Raw genomic sequence first — 22,465 nt, 5'->3', positions numbered from 1 at the left:
CAAACATTTACATATGATCAAGCTCACATACATATCAAGATGCACATGGTAATGAATATCAGCAAGAAAACCTTGTACAAATCCCTACGAATGGCTTGAATGAAGTCAAAGACTATCTGAAGATGATGCAAAGCCTCAAGCTGCCAGAATAGGTGACAAAACAATCAAAGTCAATGGGAGCTAAAGTCCAAAAAGCTACACAAAGGTCACCACCAAAATCTCTCAAAGAGACAAATTCTTCCAGAAAGTACAATGAATCTTCTAAGGTCAAAGGTTACTCAGATGCTAGAGGACAATGCTCAACAATTGCAAAAAAGTGCAATATTACAACCAATGGAGTCCACATCAATTGAAGCAGGTGGTCATAGAAAAGAAAATGCAGATAAAGCTCAACTAAAGGACAGTGTCACAACAAAACTAGTCAATTCGGATACAAATCATGAGAAGATCAAGTGCAACATCATTTGTGAACACGAAGAAAAGCTATCAAGAGAAGTACATATAGATTTTCATCTAGACAAGAACCTCATGTCTTTTCGCACTTGGAAAAGATGTGATCAACCATAGCTGGAAGATGCTTCTGAACTTGTGAGTATATCTAGAAACAAACGAGCAGAATTCTGGGGAATCATCTCCACCACCATTGAAGTAAGTTCACAGATCCTAATAGCTCAAATTTGAGGTGATCACAACAGAAGATATGCCAGATGACATCATGATGGGAATGCCAATGGCCCAGAAGATGTTAGAGATACAGAATTCAAACATGATGGAGTCTTCAGAGACAACAAAGAATGAAGACCTAGACTGGTCACCCGCGGACAACAGCACAAAGTCCTCAAGCACAGTTAGAATGGAGACTGATATCATAGCAGATCTTATGGAAGATGATTCACCTCCATTGGACAAAACTTCAAAAGAGCTTAAAGAAAATTAGGCAATAAGAATTTCTCATCAAACAGAACAAAGAGCAACCAGAATAGTTATTGACCAGAGAATGCCACATAAGCCAGAAGTTAAGAAGAACGGGGTTGCAGACAACCAAGAAGAAATAGGAAGCCCAAAGATCAATCAAACAGTCTGGTCCCTCTGATCACCCATCCCTTTATGCTCATGACCTCCCCTTGGGCTCTCTCTCTCTCTCTCTCTCTCTCTCTCTCTCTCTCTCTCTCTCTCTCTCTCACACACACACACACACACACACACACACACACACACACACACAGAACCCTCCCCCTTACTACTAGCGATATCACTAGTGGTGGGGCTTGCCTTGCTTCTAAAAGGGCTCAGGGCCAACTTACCATGTGATCGAACACTACGAACTCCCTACCACGTCATCATTTCCACGGGGTTGTCAAACAATACAATGGTGCGAGCATGCTGCTATAAACTCTGTCACGCCGCCACTGGCCGACCAGATAGGCTAGGCGTCGCCAAAGCGCCGCCCACTAGAGTTCACCATCACTCAAGAGCCCTTCGCCCAGCTTGATACTACATTTGACGGCCCCATCTTGGACTTATACCATATATTCAACATGGCCAACTACGCATATGGAACTTTTTGTAGGCCACGTGGTAGTAGGAGGCGACGCACCCCCTTGAGTGCCTCCACTCTCCTTAAAATATAAAGGAAAAGAATCATTTCTATCCTAGCTTTGGACACTCTTCATTTGGTGTCCACTAGTCGGGCGACCGAACCTCAAACTCATATTGAAAGACCAGGCTCTCAACTTCAAATTTTTTTGCCTTGGCCCCTTTTTGGCTTTGACGGGTCCGCCAACCTATGTAACCAAAAGACTAAAAAACTAGCTGGCATTGCATTGTTGACAACTGGACCATACTACGGCAAGCATATCTCCCAACCTAGGCACCCGATTGATGAGTTGTTGATTCCTATTGGCTTCACATAACGGATACCTCCCTGTAGAACCGTACCAAGGCCCAAGAAATGCATGGTGGCACAACCTCCAAAGGGGTCAACCCGGCCCACAACTGACCCCCGAATTTGTTTGGATGGCCATAACTTGATTTCTAGAGCTCTGATTTGCGATCCGAAAGGACATGCATGCTCCATAATTCAAGAATTTCCTTTCAAAAAAATGCCTTTGACTATGATAAAATTACCCTTCAAAACTCAACTTTCTTTTGACAGAATTAGATATTAACTTTATTATATCACTACAAATCTTACACACATACTTTATAGAGAGGGAAAAAAAGAGTCTATTTCTTCATTCAACTTGAATGTATAATCAAAGAAAAATTTGTGAGCCTTTGATAGAGCATTGTTGTTAGTTAACAAGAAAAATCAATCATTTGTTCTTATAAGTAAGAGGAAACCTTGTTTATGAGAGCTTAAGCATGAATTAACTTAGAATGAAAAGTCACACCCAATTTTTAAAGTTGTGCAATAGCATGAAGATGACATGAAAAAATCTCCTTCATGTATGTATATTGGATTCTTCTCCTTGTTTTGGGGATTTTTGAAGTAGCTTGGTGACCTAGTCGGCCCTCTTGTTCTTCTCCTTCATTTGAAGTACCACAAATTGTGTTACTTGGAAAATGAGAGAATGGAACGGGACAAGGGAGATTCAAGCTATGCAAGGCTTGAGGGTTAAGAGAGAGGAGAGGGAGAGTGCAATGAGAAGAAGAACAAGTTATGACAAGCCTGGTTATGGTTTTGGCCATAGATTCTCTTGGAGAGGAGGTGTGTGTACGAGTTGTGAGTAGGAGATGTGTGTTGCAAGAGGTTTGGCTATGGCTTCCCCAAGAATTCTCTACAACTCATTAATTGTTTTATTTTAAATATGGAGGAGAGAAGTATAAAATGACAAGAGAAACCCTTTTTTTATGCACATTTTCTTTAAGTGTCTTCACTTATTTTGATAGCTTATCTTCCTTATCGATAAGTTCTTTTCACTTATCTTGATAACGTATCTTGCTTTTTAAAACTTTTCAACCAGTTACATATTTACCTTATCATTATCTTATGTTTTTACTTTCTCTTGAGATGAAAATCTAATTTCTCATACATTTTTTATATCCATGTTACCACGGTGTAAACCTAAAGTGTCTTGTGAGTAAACTTTGATTCTTTGATTTAGCCCAAATTCACCTAAACTATCCTCAAATATTTATTATATATGTTTTCCTTAAGTCGGTGGCTTAGATGCGTTGATCAAGTGTAAGGGCTAGGAGGAGGACCTCAAATATCAGGTATTCTTTGGTTTTGAAACAAGATAATGCTTGTCTTGATGCTCTCTTAGAAGAGGCAGGTTATTACATGAACTAGTCGCATGATAGCGAGGCTATGTCTGACTGCTACATACAAAATCATCATCTGTAGTGCATGCATCATGTGCATATAACGAATTATGATATATCGTGCTTGTCGATGCATTGAGATGGAACAAACACAAGACGAGATAGTAGCCTCAATTTCTATGGAGTAGAAGATCACAGCTATGGGTAACTCATGCAACAATGTGAATAGGAGAATCATCAATAAAATCATTGAAAACAAATAAGATCTTACATCATTTTCAAGAAGCGTGCGAGTCTAGTGCATGTGCAGATCACATCAAATAGAATCCACCTTGACCATTAGGTCGATAATGATATCATTGACATGATATCTTGTGTTATAGCAAAAGCGTAAATAATGATTGTGTGGAATGAATTTCACCTTACTAGCATGCCATGTGTGCAAATAAAAAAAAATAGTCATATTACAATGATGGCCCAATATTTTGAGCCGGTACAGTAAGTTCCTTGCACCATTCAAAACTACAGTTGAGACATTCAAGCATAAGTTGACCTTGTCATACAAGAATGCCAATTTTTCAAACATGTGCTATTTCCCTTGACCGATTTCAATGAGCAATACCTTTGCATAGGGTAAAAGCCTTACTTCTTGTTATCGTCTAAAAAACAAGGTGCTAAGAATTAATTTAGCTTTGTAGATGTTTTCTTTCTTACAATTAATTTAGCTTTGTAGATGCTTTCTTTTTTCTGCTTTGTTGCATGAGAATCCAATTTTCTCTTGTTATGGTCTTTGAAATCCATTTACTATGCCCATCAAGTGTCTTATAGGTGAGAATTGATTCAATTGATATAATAGGTGTTCTAGATTGGGCAACAGCCATAGCTCTCACAACAGAAAGAGTGTGCAGATATGGAGCAGAGTTTGTGGACAAATGCGGAATAGAGTGGGCAGAAATGGAGAAAAGAGAGTGTGTGGAAATGAAATATAGAGTGCAACAATGGAGACAAGAGTTTCCACATAATAGATGTTGAAAGTGACGTTTCCAAGTAAAAAGAGGGAAATGCAAACATTGGCCCTATTTAAAAGTGATGTAGGGAAAAGAAAAGAGATAAAAAGGAGAGTTTTGGTGTCAATTAGCATTTTCACTGTAAGGAAGAGACATCGTATTGTTGGTTGTGAGCACTCTCTATATTCCCTATGAAGTAAAGGCCGAAATTGACCTCAACTTTCCTCTAATGTCAAGCATATGTCCTTTAAGTGCATTCAATGAGATCACATTTTGGAGAGACTCTGCCCCCATTTTGTGAGAAGAGCTTAATTCTCCTTGGCTCTATTTATGTAAAGCAAATCTTTGCAACCAATGTAGTCGAGGATAAAGATTCTTGATAGGACTCATATTAACAACTTCTTGTGCTTGACAATGTACACCACATTTGGCATGCATTTCCACACAAGATTTTGCCAAGCATGCTTGGGTAGGTCACTAATAATATATATACCTTTCACGTGGGGCCAACAGAGGGATATTTTCAATTTAACGAATTATCACATTTTCAGGTAGAGAGGGTGGTGATTAAGAAATGTTCCTCTCTATAATGTATTACCTTTGTTCAAGGGATATTCTAAAAATCCTCAAAAATGATTATCATAATATCCCTTGAACGAAGGTCATATAGTAGTTTTACATAGAGTGAATGCCCCAAATAGCATTAGAAACTTATACACTCATGGCACAAAATCTCATAGCATCTATTTATGCAAAGATGTAATGATCCAATTGAGCTCGATCACCCTTGTGTAGCATCCCTTTCTTATTCTAGATTTGTCAAGGGTCTCCTATATCTCATGTTGTATTGTCGTCGGCTCCTTTTGATCAAACCATACGTGCTTTGATATCCCCTCTCTGCAAGCATCCCTCGTCGCAAATCTACGGTGTAGTATACCACAACATAGTCTCAAGTCATTTAGCTAGATGCCTTTGAGAATGAAGTTAGGTTCTTGTGGCAGATCGGTATTAGTTAGAGGATACCAAAATTGAGATTTCCAAATTAAGACATTATTACCTTTGGAATTTTTAATGATGTCCATTAGAAAAAAGAAGATTATAACCAGCTGGTACCCCCTACTGGGTCCTGGCTCCTTCCATATTATATTCGCCTGTTGAGCGTTTGACTCTTTATTATTTTTTAAAAGAAAATTTGCGGCTTCCCCTGCTCTGTCTCTCTCTTACGAGAGTTTTGCAATGCCCAGCTCCCCTCCTTCACCATGCCTCAACCCCCCCCCCCCCCCCCCCCCCCCCCCCCCTTCCCCCTCTCGGGGCGACCTTCTCTCACGCTCTTTGCACTCTTAAGCGAATATTCTCTTTTAATGAGGGATTTTCTCATTTTCCACCAGTTGATACCCCGTACACGCGGAAAAAGAAATGTGGATGATATTGTAGAATATTCAGTTTAGCCCGAAACCCCTCTGCCTCGCTCAGCAGAGAAACCTCTCTTTATTATTCTCCTGTGTTACATCAAGATCTGGATGGTTGGCTGCTACCTCAAGAAAGGTGAACTGATCTAGCCTACGTGGAGTTAGTTAGAGCTTCCTCGAGTTAGTTCCTCCACACCTCCCCCCTAAAAATAGAGGATGTTGCTGGTTAAAGGGATGTAAGCTAGACAATGGGCAGTTTACAGGGTTTGATTCTGATTACATGGGCCATAGTGATGGACTGATTTGACAGTCGCTGCAAACGATACGTATTGGTGCGTATGCGCTGAAGGACTTTGTATGGGCCTACCCATCGATGTAGAAGGGATTCACTGAGCCCTTTGCGGCGCAATGGGAAATAGACCATTACCGTATCTCCTGAAGCGTATTCCACTGGATGCCGTCCTTGGTCGTAGTCACGCGTGAGTGAGAGAGAGAGAGAGAGTGTACACGAGTCTGAACCAGAATGAGCGTCCTTTCTCTCAAAGGAGAGCACCTCTTCTTATACTAAAGGGCGGGGTTACATTCCAAGATGGCTAGCATCAAGAACTACCAAGTGTCCTCCCACATTGGTCGGACACACAACCTAAAGGACCCACACACCACATGGTTTCGGGCTAAACTGAATATTCTACATTGGTGGAGTTGACGGGCACGCCACTCTATGCGCCTACTCTCTGGCCCTGCTCGCCAAGCCTAGTACGCTTAATTTGCTGCTCAAAATTCCTTAACGCAGAGCCTTTACTTTCCACTCTCTCAGAACCAAATCATGAGCCGTTCAGCCTCACCACGCCAATCTGCTCAGTCACCTGTGTATGAAGATGCATTTATGCATCCAGAGTTTGCTACAACCCAACCCGTGCAACAACCTGTGCAGATGGAGCACATGTTTCAAGCCGTCTCCAACATGCTCCTACAAGTGAATCACACAAACCAAACCCTGCTCAATTTCTTATCATCCAGCGTTCCTCACACTCACAAACCTGATCCCAAAATCAGACCCAAACCATTCTCTGAGCTGCCAACTGAAGATGTACTGATGTGGCTGGACCATTTCGAAAATGTTTCGAGCTACCATCAATGGTCTGATGAGCGGAAGGCCATGGAGATTCGGACACTCTTGGAAAACGTCGCGGCAACTTGGTTCATCCAGCAACAAGAAGCAATTAAAGGTGAACTGATCTAGCCTACTTGGAGTTAGTTAGAGCTCCCTCGAGTTAGTTCCTCCACAATATTTTTCAAGTAAAAGTACCACGCACAAAAAGAAATGTGGATGATAATTTGATGCGCTTTTCACGATCATGAAGAGATGGCAGCTCTTTTCCGATTCCAGCTGACGATGTCCCCAGCTCGCCAGAAAAATGATACGCATCAAAGGATGGACGACCACCTCAATCGCCCACAGCTGATCTCTTCGAGGATCACTGGCTCTCGCTCAAGCCAGAAATTGATTTTCTTGCTCTCATGCAATCACCTAAAACTGCGGCTGTTCTTGTAGAGGTCAGGTATATTGGTCGACCTGTGCAAAACGACGACATTAATGGCGCTGCCGCCCCCGACACGGCCGCTAGAGATGATCCAGCCTCCTCATGGGAAGGAAAGGCAGCAGTTCTCATGCAAGGGCTAGTAGGATGCTTACCAGCGCCGCCGCTTCCTGGAGGTCTAATTGATCCTACTAATTCGCATCCTACTGCAGCGTCCGCCGACAAGGTCGACCGGCCTAAAACTTCTGCCAGTGCGGTCAAGATCCTAATAGAGTATCTATGATTGAGAAAGATACGAGGGAGGTCTGCTCTCTTTGGGCTTTTTTAATAAAAAAAACAAAAATATTTAAAATAAAGGGAGTAAGAGTGTGGTGGTGTGAAATTTTGCGAAGATAAAAATAAAGGACAATGTGCTCATCTGAAATCCTAATTTATGAGGTCTCAACTCTCAAGTTGTCGAGGGGAGTTATTTATTTATTTATTCAAGGTACTATCAGTCTGTCATCGTAATGTGATAGATTGATAGTAAACTAATGAGCTCTCAGGTTGATCGTAGTAACCATGGTCAGGTCATTGGCTGGTGGCATGTGGAATAATGCAAAGCAATGGTATGATACAAGCAGACTCTGCGGCCTATGTGCTCAGTGTACATGTCGGTCGAGGGGCTCTCATCATGAGAGGGGGCCATGAACTTTGAAGCCGTCATTCCCATTGCCCGGCAGCATAGACGGCACAGTTTCGTGATTATTAATACAACTTTCATTAAGATAATTTTAATTATGGCCACCCCAACATCTCCACCCTGACAGGAAAACGCGCCATCTACTACTTCACCAACTGATCCATCTACGGCCGCAACTACTTCGTCAAGGATCTGCCCATCGACAACTTGGTCGACATCTCCTACGCCTTTGTCAAAGTGGAAGCCACTGGCGAGATCGCCCTTTTCGACCCATCCGCCGACGTCCAAAATCCCTTCAACAACGGCAACGGCGTGGATCCCAAGAACAATTCGATTCTCCGCCGGAGGATCTGGGCCTCTTCGGCCAGTTCAAGAAGCTGCTCAAAGCAGGCCTTAAAGTTGACTCCCTCCCTTAGATTTTGGCTAAATATATACGACTCCTAGTCTACATTTATCGAGCTTCAAATTACACTCAGCCTATAAAAGTTGGGCGTCAATCGATTTTTGAGTTGTGTAGTTCAAATGACGCTTAACATTGTACGATACTATGTCACTACAATATAACAAGTGACACCTCTACACATGCATGCATTCATAATAAACATTTGAAACATGAGAGAACTCATATTCAAAATTGCATAGTATTTTGAAGTATCTAACCTTGAGATAATAAAAATACACAAGTTACAACACATTTTATATATATATATATGTGACACCCTACTCCTTATACTTGGGAGTCTAATGACACCTTGCCCCTAGTAAGAAAGTTTCACGGTGAAGCCTCTGTGGACCATTCTAGCCTTCATTTGATGCCCAAAATGCCAATGATGCCATAAATGGCCTCCAAATTTAAGGCATGGCTCAAAGACTTCATGCTGGCGCTCGGCGGCGGCTGGACGCTCTCCGCCACGTAAGTTGTATCTATAATCTGACATGGTATTTTGTAACCTCTTGGTCTCATAGGTCTTTTTGGCCTCTTGTAGACGTGAATATCATATTTCATTTCATTTCTCTCTCTCTTTCTCTCTCTCTCTCTCTCTCTCTCTCTTCTCTTCTCTACCCACACTAGAGATGCATTCCCTACACTCTTTGAGAGGACAAGGAGCCTCCCACAAATCCTCTCAGATACGCCTCCCCGAGTCTTTGGTGCTTTTCTCACACGCATTCTTACGCACAGGGCTAAATGCCTGGAGTAGGCACCCCCTCCATCATCATCACTACGATGGACAGGAGACAATAATAGACATCTTCATCTTCATCTTCATTTCACCTCTGTGTGTGTCTCTCTTTGCATCACATGTGTCATAGTATGGATTTTTGAATGATAACTCGAAAAATAAATAGAAGAAGAGGCCAATCTCGGGTGCCAGGCTAATATTATCAATGAGGCAAAGCTCATCCTCACTCTTATATCCTGTGTCACTTCTCTTCTCTTCTCTATTTTTTTTGCTTTGTCTCTCTAATTTGCATTACACTAAAAATAAACAGAAAAAAGAGGCTGGCAGCGGTAGCTGGCTAGTGTCATCATTAATGAGGCTCATCCTCACCTTATTTCGAATTTTTAACACATTACTGAGCTCACTCAAATTGTCGGCAATTCCTTCATGATAACATATGGTGGATTAAGAAACGATTTGCACAGACTTGACTTATATAAAGTGTCAACAATGCACAGACGACAGCAGCTAAAATTGGCAGCTTGATATTGACGATCACCAGCTTGAGAATACCGTAACTATGATGGAATGCCATGTGCATACAAGTTGATATACAAGAGGTGGTGAACAAAGGGCAGCGGGACTAAGAATATGAGGAGGAGGTGTTGCATCAATTAGCTAATTGCAGGTGGGGGGGGTCAAGGGTAAAAACCCTCTATCGCATTAAGAGGTAAAACTCCCTTGATGCTTATTTATTAAAGGAGCGGAGGTATAGCAATATGCATGAAGAGGTTATTCTTGAGCAGCATCTAGCTGCTCGCAAATGCCAATGTCGCAATCCATGCCTGCCTCTGCCAACGCCTTTTGCTTAGCCTCCAAACGAGCCTTCGCAAATTCTTGAAGCCAGTCGATGCTCATCGCTGTGTCAGCTGTAGTAGAGCTAGGCAGATCAGAACTCAATCGAAGCGTTAGGGTATCATTGATGCCGTTGTTGTTGATCCAGTCTTGCATGTGGTAGACATTGTTAGAGTTAGCGGTAGGCCCGCTGAAGATAGGTTGCATTCTCAGGAAGCGCATAGTGAACTGCAATATCAAAGAGCAATCGAAATCAGGCCATGAAAGAGGATGAGTTTTGCAGAAAGGAAGAAGAGCTTTGATTACTTTCCCATGAAAATCTCCACTCTGGAGAGTACTGTGGCAACATCATGAGCTTCTGCAAGCGCCATAGCTAGCTTGCTAGCTAGGACAGGAGGCTGCCGGCTAGTGCCTCCTTATACCCCCTTACGTACGTACGGCAGCGCAGTACGGAGCCTCTCACCGGCAGAAGCACATGATGGTGAAAACTATGGGGAATATATATTAGTAAGAAATTAGGAGCCTGCATCAAAGCGTAGCACATACCTGCACGGGATTCTGTGATGGCTCGGCATCCAGGCGATAGCACACGCCTCTATGGACCAATGAAAGGGAACCCGCGCGCCGTTGCAGTGAAGCTCCTGCACGAGTGTGATGAACAGAGTAGTTAGACAGAGAGAGAGAGAGAGAGAGCTCAGAGAGAATTTATGCTTGTCTGCACGGTACAAGTCGTTACTTGGGTCGATTTCTGTGCAGTCTTCGTTGTCGATGATGTATTGGGAGGTGATCGTGCGAAAAGCCGTAGTCCAGTGTACTTCGTCGGTATAACCGGCCATGGCCAACACGCCTCGGAGTATGGCAGGGGTCATGCCCGACAACACATAGGCAATGCTAGTTGCCGTAGAGTTAGAGTTGTCGCGCGCGAGGGTGAGCTGAGAGTTGGCGGCTCGGAGGCTGTAATTAATGTAACGCACCACCCCTTCCAAAATGTCGGGCAGCAGCGAAAAATGCGCAGGGAGGAGGGTGATCTTGGCCAGCCAAGTGTCGGGGGTGGTGTTGAAGAGTGAGAGGTAGGAACCCATGATATGGTGCCGGTGCGCGTTCTGTGTGTATAATTGAGGCGTGCGTTAAGGTGGTGAGGAGGCGAGAACGATCGACCCCTCTTTAAAGCGAAGCGGCTCGGCAAAGTAACACCATGTGCTCATATTTCTATCCTTTGATTAACTCCCTTCCTTTATGACGTACAGGTCGCCATCGTCCTCGTCACTTCCGATAACACCATGTGCTCATACCAAGTACGCATGCTTTTAGTAGTAAGAGAATTCCTAAGCTTTGATTTGATAATATTTTGAACACTAAAGCCACGCTCACAAATAGCCATACTACAACATTGTACCAATGCTATTTGAGTAAGCGATAGTAATGATGCATACTTTTCTCTCAAAGTTTCATTGCTACCAATGTAGCACCATATATTTTTGAAGTTCCAACCCTTTCACTCATTGTAGGCTTGGTATTTAAAAGTTTGAAATTCTTTCCTCAACAAAAAAGGATCAATGAAAGGCTCAATGAGCTCCCCCCCTTTCAACCTTTTACTTTAACCATAGAACTTTATAATCTCCTCTATCCCATCACCACCAAAGTTTTTCAAATCTTTTCGAAAATCTTTTGTAGGAGGATAGCAAGAAGGAGATAAAAGTTTAAAATGGCTCAAAAGAGAGGTATCCTCAAATCTCTCTTTCAAATTCTCAATTATATGGCTTGTGAAAGATTATTGCATTTTCAAGATCAAAGCCATCTTTTTTTCGAGTGAGTTCAATACTTCTAAAATTTGAGTCTCGCATTGACGACCTTAGTTCATATAAAAGTCCTTTGGATGGCCCATAATCAGAAATTATAGGATATCCATAGCCATCTAACTCTAAGGCATTGAGATCAAGGCTAGGTCTCATCACAAATTCACTATCCATTGCCACAATTTCGGCATCCACTATGCCAGAGATAGCAGTCACATCAACATAAGTGCATTGAAAGAGCTTACTAAGACTTGTCAAATGAGAGAATAAATCACCCAAGTAATGTGCAACATACACAAATGCAAATGAAGAAATTTTAGCAAAAATGCTTTCTTTTTCCTTTTTGAAATAGTCAAGCAATGGCTCAAGCAATTCACAAAATTTCATAAGGACTTTATGCCTACTCAACCATCGAATTGTATGTATGCCCTCTATCTTAAGAAAAGGTAGATCAAATTCATCTCGCAAAGATCTTAACTTTTCTAAACGAGCTACACTTTTCCTAAAATGAGTAGCCACTTCATTCAATGTAGCATCAACATACACCGCAAATGGGTGAAAGCATGTTAACCTGTCGCGCTTTTTTGCTAGTTAGCAGTTTCAAGTTAGCACATCTTCCAAAAGTTGGGCGTCCGGTAAATTTTTTACAAATAATATCAAAAAATTTGTCGGAGGTTGTACATTTGCATTCCTTGTTTCAAGTGCTTTCTATTGATATATCATATGTCATAGATCTTGGAGATGTAGCTCAAGTTATTGTACTAGTTAGCATATGTCAAAATTGTGCTAGTTAGCATTGTCCGGGACATGAAAAAGCATGATAAGTTAACATGCTTTTACCCAAATGGAAATTCACATATGGTGTTACTAGCACATAAATTAGTGTGGTGAGCCACACAATGTATGGAAGTCAAAAATGGATATGCACCTTTGAACCTTGTAGCTACCCCTGATTTTTTGCCAATCATTACTAATGCCCCATCTGAACCAAAGCTTACTAACTTTTTTTCATTTAAGCCAAAATCTAACAACAACTTTTTCAATAAGGTAAATAATCCAATAGATGTTCGATCATGTACCTCCAAAAGATCAAGAAACGAGATTTTGGGCTCATTGTCGTTTATATAAGAAAAATAAACAATCATATGTTCATCTATTGAAATATCGGTTGATTCGTCTATCATGATACCAAAACATGGAGACTCTCGAACATGAGTCAAATACTCTAACTCAAGTCCCTTCCCAATGTAGTGCACAAAAGAAGCACATGCTTTATCATTTTTATACATGGTCTCGGGGATGTTCGGAGTGTTACATTCTCTAAGCAATTTAAGCGTGGGAACATATTTTGTATAAGAAAGATCATTTTTGGCAACAAAATAAGAAACCCAAAAAAAAATGCTCATACTATCCTCCATGCCTTCCAAATGCTTAGTAGCACAAAATTCAAAGTTTTTTTTTCCACTATGCAATGCCCATGCAAGTACTTTATGTTTCTTTGATCCCCCATGATTTACCAAAGCACTATGTTGTATGTTTATTGCCCCATCTATTCCAAATTCACTTTTACAATGTTTATCTTCTTTGCAAATAGAACAAAACATTTTGGCTTGCACCTTATCAAACTCAACCCACTCAAATTCAGATTTCCACTTGTGATTCCATGCAATTCTATCTCTTTTACGCCTTTTGGCTTCCTCTAACCCAACACTTTGAACTTCAATATCATCAACATATATCATTATCATCAAGCACTAAGTTTAATTTTTCTTTTTCCTTTGTCATTTTTAATACTGACTTATTTTGAAAAACAAGGAATGGCAAGCAAAGATTTTTGTTTAGAAGAGTTAAAAGCCATAACAAAAGCCCCAAGCAAAGCACTACTCGAAATAGATTTACGTTCTCAACTTCATGTGTTTAGATAAACCGATGAGTTTGAAAACAACTCCTGTTGCCTGCATGAAGACATATTTTGAAAAAAAAAAAGAATAAGTTTTATACATTGTTGAAGGCTCTCTTCTTATTACACAAAGGTAAAGGGCTTCACAAACAAATTCAAAAACTATACAATATTATTGAGATCAAGGGACTCTTAAGTTAGGAAGTAAAAAATTAAAAGGTGTAGGTTAGAAGTTTCTGGAGTCTCTCCTTCTCTCTCTCTCTCTCTCTCTCTCTCTCTCTCTCTCTCTCTCTCTCTCTCTCTCTCTCTCTCTCTCTCTCGCTCGACCTCGAAGTGAAGGCGTGACAGGAAGCTTTGCAGCCTGAAGGATGCGCTCTCTCTCAGTCTAGACTCTCAATCCATGCATGACGCAACATGGAGAGATTGGTGCTCTCTCTCTCTCTTAGCCTGAAGGATGCGCTCCTCTCTCTCTCTCTCTATCACGCATGGCAACATGCTTTCGTTGAGACTCTCTCTCTCTCTCTCTCTCTCTCTCTCACACACACACACACACACACACACACACACACACACACACATACACACACGCACACACACTCAGCTCAATCGACCAGCTTCTTCCCTTCTCTCTCTCATCTCAACCGATGAACATGTCAGTCGCCATCGTGAACAAGAACCGCCTCTAACCTGAAGCGTCTCCATGCCAAAACTATGGCAAACAATGCTCGAGATCACAAGACTCTCCCACCCGAGAGCAAACCACTGTCTCAAGCAAAGAAGGATACACAACTCCTCACTCTTGGGAGAGTGGATACAAGAACACCAAACTGTGTCCAAACTGACAAAACCTGTCAAAGTGAGAGTAAACACTCGATCACAAACTATGGCGAGAATCTGGGAAAAATCCGGCAGAGTTTCTCCTGAAAACTGAGCAAAAAACTCAATTACAATCTCTACCATAAACCACAACACTACTCAATGCCAATGAGTAAAAATGCCAAAATGGCTCCACATTTTCACATACAATGGCAATCTGCACTCAACGTACATCAACGGAGTGACCGCGCATAAGCAAGCGCCAAAATATTTGCAATCCGGAAGCTTGATCAATGGGAAAACAATCCTCTCAAGAGAGCTCACTGGCACTTGAAAGTGGTCGCCAAAATGCATGTATAATGAGCATCAACCATGCACCAAACCATATGCAAACCATCCGCAAAGACCATGAATCCAAGCACAAAATCACTGCCAAAGTATCCTATGAAAACCAGTGAAAGAAGCTCCACCTGTGTGCTTCAAAAAACCGTGTCTCTCAAGAGACCGCTTCGATGGTGTGTAAACGCCTTCGTACTTCGTTGCCCAAATCTACAAAAAAAAAACCCTCAAACCACAAGCTCTGCACAAGCTCAAATTGCATCTTCAGCTCAGAATTGATGCACCTAACTTTGAGCACCTGCCGTACTTTCAAAAGTGCATCAAACTCTCACACTATGCGAAAACAAAAAACCTGCAGTTTCTGTATACAATCAGTCTGAGCTGAATATCAGCAAAACAGTGAAAAATTTGCAAAACATTTCTTTTGCAAAGTTGTAGACCACGTCGAAATAAATATGCACAATGGACAGAATTCTCAGATCTGCATTCTACAAGGAGAAAAAAAAATCTGAGAACAGTGTTGCTGCGCACACAGTTTTAGGGCAGCAACTTTACTTACACACAATCTTCCACACTCCTTTGTGAGCTTCCACAAGAGCATACATCACTCTCAACTGAGCTCACAAGCTCCCATTGCATTCTCACAAAGCTTCCAAGATTTCTTAATCTCTCCACCGCCGAGAGCAAGCGAGCTATCGCCTTGAATCTCTCAAAGCCGTCGTGCATCACCATAGCTCTGATACCAATTGTGAGTGCAGGGATGCGGTGCGTGTGCGGAGAGTGAGAAGGAGAGAGAGGGAGATAGAGAGCAAGACACAGGATGTGGGATGGAGCTCCCAAATCTCACTGTGTGAGTATCATGTGAGAATGTAAGTGAGAGCTCCTTATTCTTTGTATGTATAAAGAATAAGGAGATAAATGTGGGCAGCCGGACACTGTCCGGCGGACACGGGAAAACCACGGTGAGGCACACCGCTTTTACCTAACAGGTTATAGGTTAGGTTAGGTTATATAGATTATAGGCTAGGTTTAGGTTTAGGTTACAAGTTAAGTTAGATTATAGGTTAGGTTAGAGCTAGGGACCAATTAATAGTAGAAAAAATGCAAACGGACTTCAAAGATGATTTATGTACTTCAAAAAACACAAACGAACTTTGATTAGGTTAGCCTATAGGTTAGGTTAGATTATAGGTTAGGTTAAAGCTAGCAACAGATTAATAGTTCAAAAAACGCAAACGAACTTTGAAGATGACTCATGTACTTCTAAAAACGCGAACGGACTTTGGCTAGGTTAAGTTATAAGTTAGGTTAAGGTGATTGGTTAGATTATAGATTTTTCGTTATGTTAGGCTAGGTTAGGTTAAGGTTATAGGCTAGATTAGATTATAAGTTAGGTTAGAGCTAACGGCAAAAAGTAGAAAAAACGCAAACGGATTTCAAGAATGACTTATGTACTTCAAAAAACGCAAAGGGACTTTGATTAGGTTATGTTATAGGTTAGGTTTAATTTGGTTATAGGTTAGGCTAGGTTAGGTTATGGGTTATAGGCTAGGTTTATGCTATAGCTTTGAAAAGGGCTAGTGCAATTAGACTTCAAAAGCATACACAGACTTCAAAAACACTAAGATATAGTCATTGACCTTGTGTTCCTAATCTTCGTCCACCTCTAGACCGAGGTGTGCGGGGATCGGGCATGGCTAGAGAATGTGAGGTTGTTAGAGCTAGCATAAATAGTTGAAAAAATCAATTGAACTTCAAAAGTGCCTTGTGTACTTCAAAATGCGAATGAAAATTAATAAACGTCGAAGTAAAATAACACAATCGTACTTCAAAAGTGCACACAACTTCAACAACCATAAAGACAATATTATTACCCTATGTTCCTAATCTCTGTGCACCTCTAGACAGATGTGTGCGGGGATTGGGCCTGGCTAGAGAATGTGAGGTTGTTATGTATTGTCATGTAGTTAGTATTGTGTAGTTATAACAACTAGTGTGTTTTGATTATTTGTCGCATCAATGGAAAATAAAGTATGGGTACAAGCATGGACACGCCGAGAGGAGAAGTATGGGTACAAGCATGGACTTGTGGCCTTTTTGACCCAGCTACAGGAGGAGGGAGAGGACGATGACTGGGAGGCATTACCATGACGGTCTTCTTGATACAGTCTTACTCAGTCATCTTCATACAATCTTGTTTGTACAGTATTTTTTGTAGCTATGGTCTTTTTGATATAGTTTTACTGAGTGATTGTTTGCATGTACATTTTTGTAGTGCTTATGTTTATGGTTTTACATTTTGTTTGTGATTATAATTTATTTTACAATTATGGTATGTCACAGAGGTTATGGTTATGGTATGGCACATAGGTTTTGGTCATGGTTTGGCAATCAAGTTATCGTTATGGTTTTACAATGATAGTATGGAAATCATGGTATGGTTAGGGTTTGGCAATCAAGTTACAGTGATGGTTTTTAGTGATGGTATGGCAATCATGTGATAGTTATGGTTTGGCAATCAGATTATGGTTATGGTTATGTTTATGCAATGATGGTATGGTTGTTATGATTATTGCATGACAAGCAAGTTATGGTGTTATGTTTATGGTTTTGCAACCTTTGAATCATGTTTTAATTATGGCTATAAAAACTTTATGACGTTGTGCCTATGGTTTGGGAGTCGATGTTATGGTTATGCTTTTGAGAACTTGTCATGATTAAGCGTTTGATTTTGTGGTTTTTTTATTTTGACAGTTTTGCTAATCTGTATACACCTGCTCTTTAGCATCAACTTGTAGGTGGAGTGCAGTTGCTTGTGTACTCTTCCTTTGGGTAGAGAGGGCTATTTTCTGATGCTCCAGTATATGCAGCTTCAATTCCCTGTCCTCTATGCCCAAAAAAAAAAATGCAGGTTTGGTCATCGGAATAGAGTTCGATATACGCATCCGTATAGGCCTCAAAAAACCATCAGTATCAGGTAATTAAAACTTCCGGCGCGTATAATTGCATGTATACAAGCACGTATACTTGCGTGTATTTTGACTATTATAACTCCATATATATTCCGATGGTGCATATCGATATATATATTGATGCTATGATAGTGGCATTTCTTACAATGCTTACTCTAGCGTATTTTACTTTTAAAAGAAACGTTGTCTCACCGGTATCTACGCCGATTTTTGCGCGACTTTGACTTTCTCCCTCTTGTTCAAATCGGGTGCACGGTAGAGTTTTTATAAATAAAATCAAAACCTTCTAGACATTTTGGATTTATAATGTACTCATCGAGATCTATCCACTGATATATAGCATGCCATCAAATTCCTTATATTCTAGAAGATTCCATTTTTTGATGTGACAACTCCTTCTTATAAATGGAGACTCTCCACACATTTTAGCTTCAGTGGGAGGCCATGAATTCTACAAATCAACTCCAAATTTTGTTGGATTTTGGGGATTTAGAAATTGCTTTCAAGATATTTCCAATGATATGTTGGTTGATAGGGTTTTGACAAAGCATTTATGTACTTCACCGGGTTGCCCACTTTGGACAAGAGAGGCAAAGTCAAACCTCGATATAGGGCCCCTTTGAGAGTCCAAACTTTTTGTAATGCAAACAATTGTTGCACAACGTTGGCTTAACCACATTGTGTCAAGTTGATTTGGTTGCACTAAGGACAACCAATGATGTAGTTTTTGCTGAGGAACACAATCATGCTAGAAAAGCCATGATGTTGTGAGGTAATGGGTTTTGGCTGATTGTACGAATTCATCCAAAGGGTTTTATAAGAAATTGAAGCACAATAAAGCCAGACATCATTTCACAATACTCCAGCATGGGGATGGGCCTCCACTAACCAGGATAAAGGAAATTATTGATGTAGCCACTCATCAGTTTAATGAATTGTTGAATGTTCCACCTCACAAATCTCTTGACAGAACATTGGCTACGAAAACTCTACTTAGTGCGGTGAAGCCATGTGTTAATATTTCTATAGTAACTGTATTAGAATAGCCCTTTGAGGAGTTAGAACTATCAATCATTCCAAAACAGGTATCAGAGCGTCACGTTCCGCTCTGCCAAGTTGGGTGGCTGAGCAGGGGTGCTCCATTATCGAGGATGGAGCTATTTTTAGATTAATAGCAATACCTTTTGGCTTCAGAGTCTCTATGGAACAAAGGTGGTAGTGGATTATCGACAAATTGTACTCTAAACTTAATAGATGGATTGGGTTTCAAGCTAATTTGGCGGGAAGGGCTGTGATCATCAAAAACTACATTGCATGCTATGTTCTCTTCTTAATCTCTTGATGGAGCCCCCCAGATTCCTAGCTAGCTAAAAGACATAACTAGGATTTTCAGGGACTTTCTTTGGTCAGGAGACCCTCTTAAGAAAGGATTGGCTAAAAAATGGGAAGTGTGTTGTATTCCTAAAGAGAAAGGGGGCCTCGGTCTCACCAGCACAAATCACTTGGCCAACAAGGTGGCAATAAAGCTCATTCTCAAAGCCCTAGAACAACTTGAGGAAGAATGGGCCTCACTTCTATTTTGGAACCTAAATAGGTTTCAAATCCAAGGAAGACAAGGGTTCAAAAACCTACCTTGGATCACTATTTTCTTTGGGCCCTTTGATGTGGTAGCAAACCGCTCAAACCTACTCTAGTCACTTTGGAATGCCTGGAATATATACAGAAAGCTACTGAGAATAAATTGGGAGTCAAAACATAGCTTTCAGCTCAGAGTAGCTGAGTCTATATGGTGGTATTTCCCCCCAGTTCCCCCTCTCAATCAAAGACAACTTAGGACAACCAAAAGGATCCATAGAAAGGGTACGTATCATCACTTGGAGAGGTCGATGGCACATAACAAAAAATAGGTGGATATCCAACATGGAATTACTCTGCAGATTCCATCTTGAACCGTGGGAGTTGACCCTTATAAATGCACGAACTGCCATGTTCCCTAAAGAGATGAAGTGGACACTCTCCAATCAGCCAGACTCTTCACCCAAGGCACTATACTGGTCAGGAGGTGGTGCTCTTCCTAATCCCCCAAATCAGATATGCAAGAAGCTTTAACACTAGGTTGGTAACCTAACAGGACATAAAAGTGTCCTTTCAGGGTTTTGGAAAAAACCTCCAAAACCATAGTAGATCCACTCATTTTGTAAAATCCTTTCATGAGGTTATAGTTCAAGGCCTACTAAACATGGAAAAAATAAGAAACTTGTAAAATTTCTCATCTTTTGGTCATACCAAGACTCCAAAGTTGTTGGACCAGTGAATTTTCATCAAAACAGTCATTTCTTACGTTTTGTTGCATAAAAATAATTTTAGGGATTTTTGTAGGACTTGAGATAAATTCCCTAGTTAACTTCAATGGGCTGGTGATCATAACATATGATTGCTTCTCACTCACTTTTTTTTTTTTTGCCAAAATAAATAGGTGCAAAAAAGTTGAATTTTTACCATTCTGCAAACCTATCATCAAAGTTTCTATAGCCATGCTCAATACAAATAATATATGCATGTTTTCTTGACTCCCTATTGTCCTTTATTTTCATAAGGAGCCATGGAGCATGTCAAAAGAATAATACATCTCTTACCAAGGGGAATCTTGGGGACAAAGATGAAGTGTTAAATACAGCAAACATGAAAAAACTGGGTTCAACATTATGAGTTGTAGAATCCCATAGAAACTATTCAATATCTAGCCAAATTTTATCCTTATGACTAGATATGGTTACTACCTACAAAATGCATGTAGTTGTCACAAGAAACTAACAATATTGAAAAAGCTATACTTGATATACTAGAATGTTTCGTTTTCTTCTATAATTGAAAAAATCAACCATCGTTGTGTACTATGCAAAATAGGGTATTAGGTGCCCCAAAACTCAAGGAATGTTAGCTTTATGTCACAATATGGGACATAGAAAATAAAAAATGCATTTGGATATCATGAAATCCACCAAAAAAATCATAGAAGAGCTAAAATTGGCTAAAAAACAGGATTTGACAATTTTTGTAATTTGGTCATAACTTACAACTTTAATATTTATTTCTCCCTAGAAGCATTAGGACATGTTGAGGACTACTAAAGATAGTTCTCTAGAATTGTAGACCTCACAAACATGAATTCTAGAGCGGTATAGCTGCAAAAAGTTGAAAAAATCCAAAAACAGGACCCGTTTTTTCACACAGTTTAGGTTGTGAAATGTTGTGCAAAGACAATGTTAAAGATGGAATTGATATTCCAAAAAAATGTCGAGTTTTTTTCAGCTCATGAGACAACTTTCTAGATAGATAGCACTTCAAAATCTATTTTGAAACTCTTGACATAATTCAAGGAAAATGGTCACTTAACAGGACATAAAAGTGTCCCATTACCAACCTAGTGTTAAATGTTACTCTCAATAGAAAGTGGAGTGTATCTATGGATAGAAGACAATGGAACTTTAAGTTCCAAACTCTTGCACTCAAATACCCCTACCAAACACTCTGTTCTTCTATGGTTGACCATGCATAAAGCTGTTTGGACAGTTCATAAAATGAGTTGCAAGCATGCGGCAGGGAATTGTAAGCGTTTGTAACCAAATTGAGGAAGATATACCTCACCTATTCATTAACAGTCCTACTAGCACATATATTTTAGCCCTTATTACAAGTGGTTTAGAGTTGACTCCCAGCTAGAAACAGTTGTTTCAGCTACTCTCTTCTCAGTAGTATGCAATAGGATCCACGGAAATTTTTTCTGGATCATTTGGAAAGAATGGAATAGTTGTCCTTTTGATGAGGCTTACCAGACTAAAATTCTGAGAGTGTTTTTTTCACATTTTTCTATGTAGGTTAGTCAGCTCAAATTGGAACAATGTAAAATATATCAAGCAAAATATAAAGTGATAATGACATATTGCATGAGCTACAACAATAGCGCCAATATAAATAAACAACAGAAAGTTCTATTGGATGGTTCTTATTCGCATCTACTGAGTGTTGAACCGAAGGGAGAGAGCACACGTAGACGAGAGGAGAGAGACATGACACCAACATGTACAAGCCCCAAAGTGCATCTAGTGACTACACGAGATGAGTTTATATAGAGGGGACCAAGGTGCTATGTATAGAGACACTATATATAGCTCAACACCCCCACTCAAATGAAGGTCCCTAACTGTGGATGTGTTGAACCGGAGGGAGAGAGCACACGTAGACGAGAGGAGAGAGAGATGACACCAACATGTACAAGCCCCAAAGTGCATCCAGTGACTACACGAGATGAGTTTATATAGAGGGGACCAGGGTGCTATATATAGAGACACTATATATAGCTCAACACCCCCACTCAAATGAAGGTCCCTAACTGTGGATGAAAAAACCCTTGGGGGCTCAAGGGAAAAACCCACAGCTCTATATATACCCACCATTATATTAAAATATTTTAAATGTACATTTACAATGTTCAAAGGAGCTACATCACTCCTGTTTTACAATGAGCCCTTTCAAGGGTCTTCTTATAATCCAAGATATAGATGATTGAGCTACTGCAAATTCTTTGGTAGAGCAACTTCAATATCCTTGAGCCCCTGTATATACTGCTTGATGTGATTTAAATTCTGAAAAAAATATCAACTCAAGAAAAAAATATCGAGTCGTAAAGGTTAGAAAAAAATACATCACATTATCCTTAG

The 22,465-nt window shown here is 40.4% G+C and overlaps 1 protein-coding gene and 2 pseudogenes across 1 annotated transcript; 1 reads left to right on the top strand and 2 right to left on the bottom strand.

Annotated features, from left to right (window-relative positions):
* The first annotated feature begins 7,204 nt into the window (after window positions 1-7,204).
* LOC147442175 (endochitinase B-like) overlaps window positions 7,205-22,465 on the top strand; it is a 194,878-nt pseudogene continuing 179,617 nt past the window's right edge.
* On the bottom strand, window positions 9,591-11,053 carry LOC147442180 (uncharacterized). Its single transcript, XM_086529606.1, has 3 exons — window positions 10,658-11,053; window positions 10,468-10,562; window positions 9,591-10,149 (listed from the first exon to the last, which is right to left on the bottom strand). Exons 1-3 carry the CDS (start codon window positions 11,001-11,003, stop codon window positions 9,859-9,861), a joined length of 732 nt encoding a protein of 243 aa, XP_086385732.1. The 5' UTR covers window positions 11,004-11,053; the 3' UTR covers window positions 9,591-9,858.
* Window positions 11,417-13,006, bottom strand: LOC147442179 (uncharacterized; annotated as a pseudogene).

Source organism: Adiantum capillus-veneris, chromosome 14 (assembly GCF_014529385.1).
Source record: "Adiantum capillus-veneris isolate H3 chromosome 14, ASM1452938v2, whole genome shotgun sequence".
Lineage (NCBI taxonomy): Eukaryota > Viridiplantae > Streptophyta > Polypodiopsida > Polypodiales > Pteridaceae > Adiantum > Adiantum capillus-veneris.
The sequence above is the reverse complement of the archived record's forward strand: the minus strand, read 5'-3'. Positions and strand labels throughout refer to the sequence as shown.

Coding starts and splice junctions, on each gene's coding strand:
- LOC147442180 (XM_086529606.1), bottom strand. CDS start 11,003: ATGGGTTCCTACCTCTCACTCTTCAACACCACCCCCGACACTTGGCTG. Junction 10,563..10,657: donor CTGCACAGAAATCGACCCAA/GTAACGACTTGT, acceptor ACACTCGTGCAG/GAGCTTCACTGCAACGGCGC. Junction 10,150..10,467: donor CATCACAGAATCCCGTGCAG/GTATGTGCTACG, acceptor TTGATATTGCAG/TTCACTATGCGCTTCCTGAG.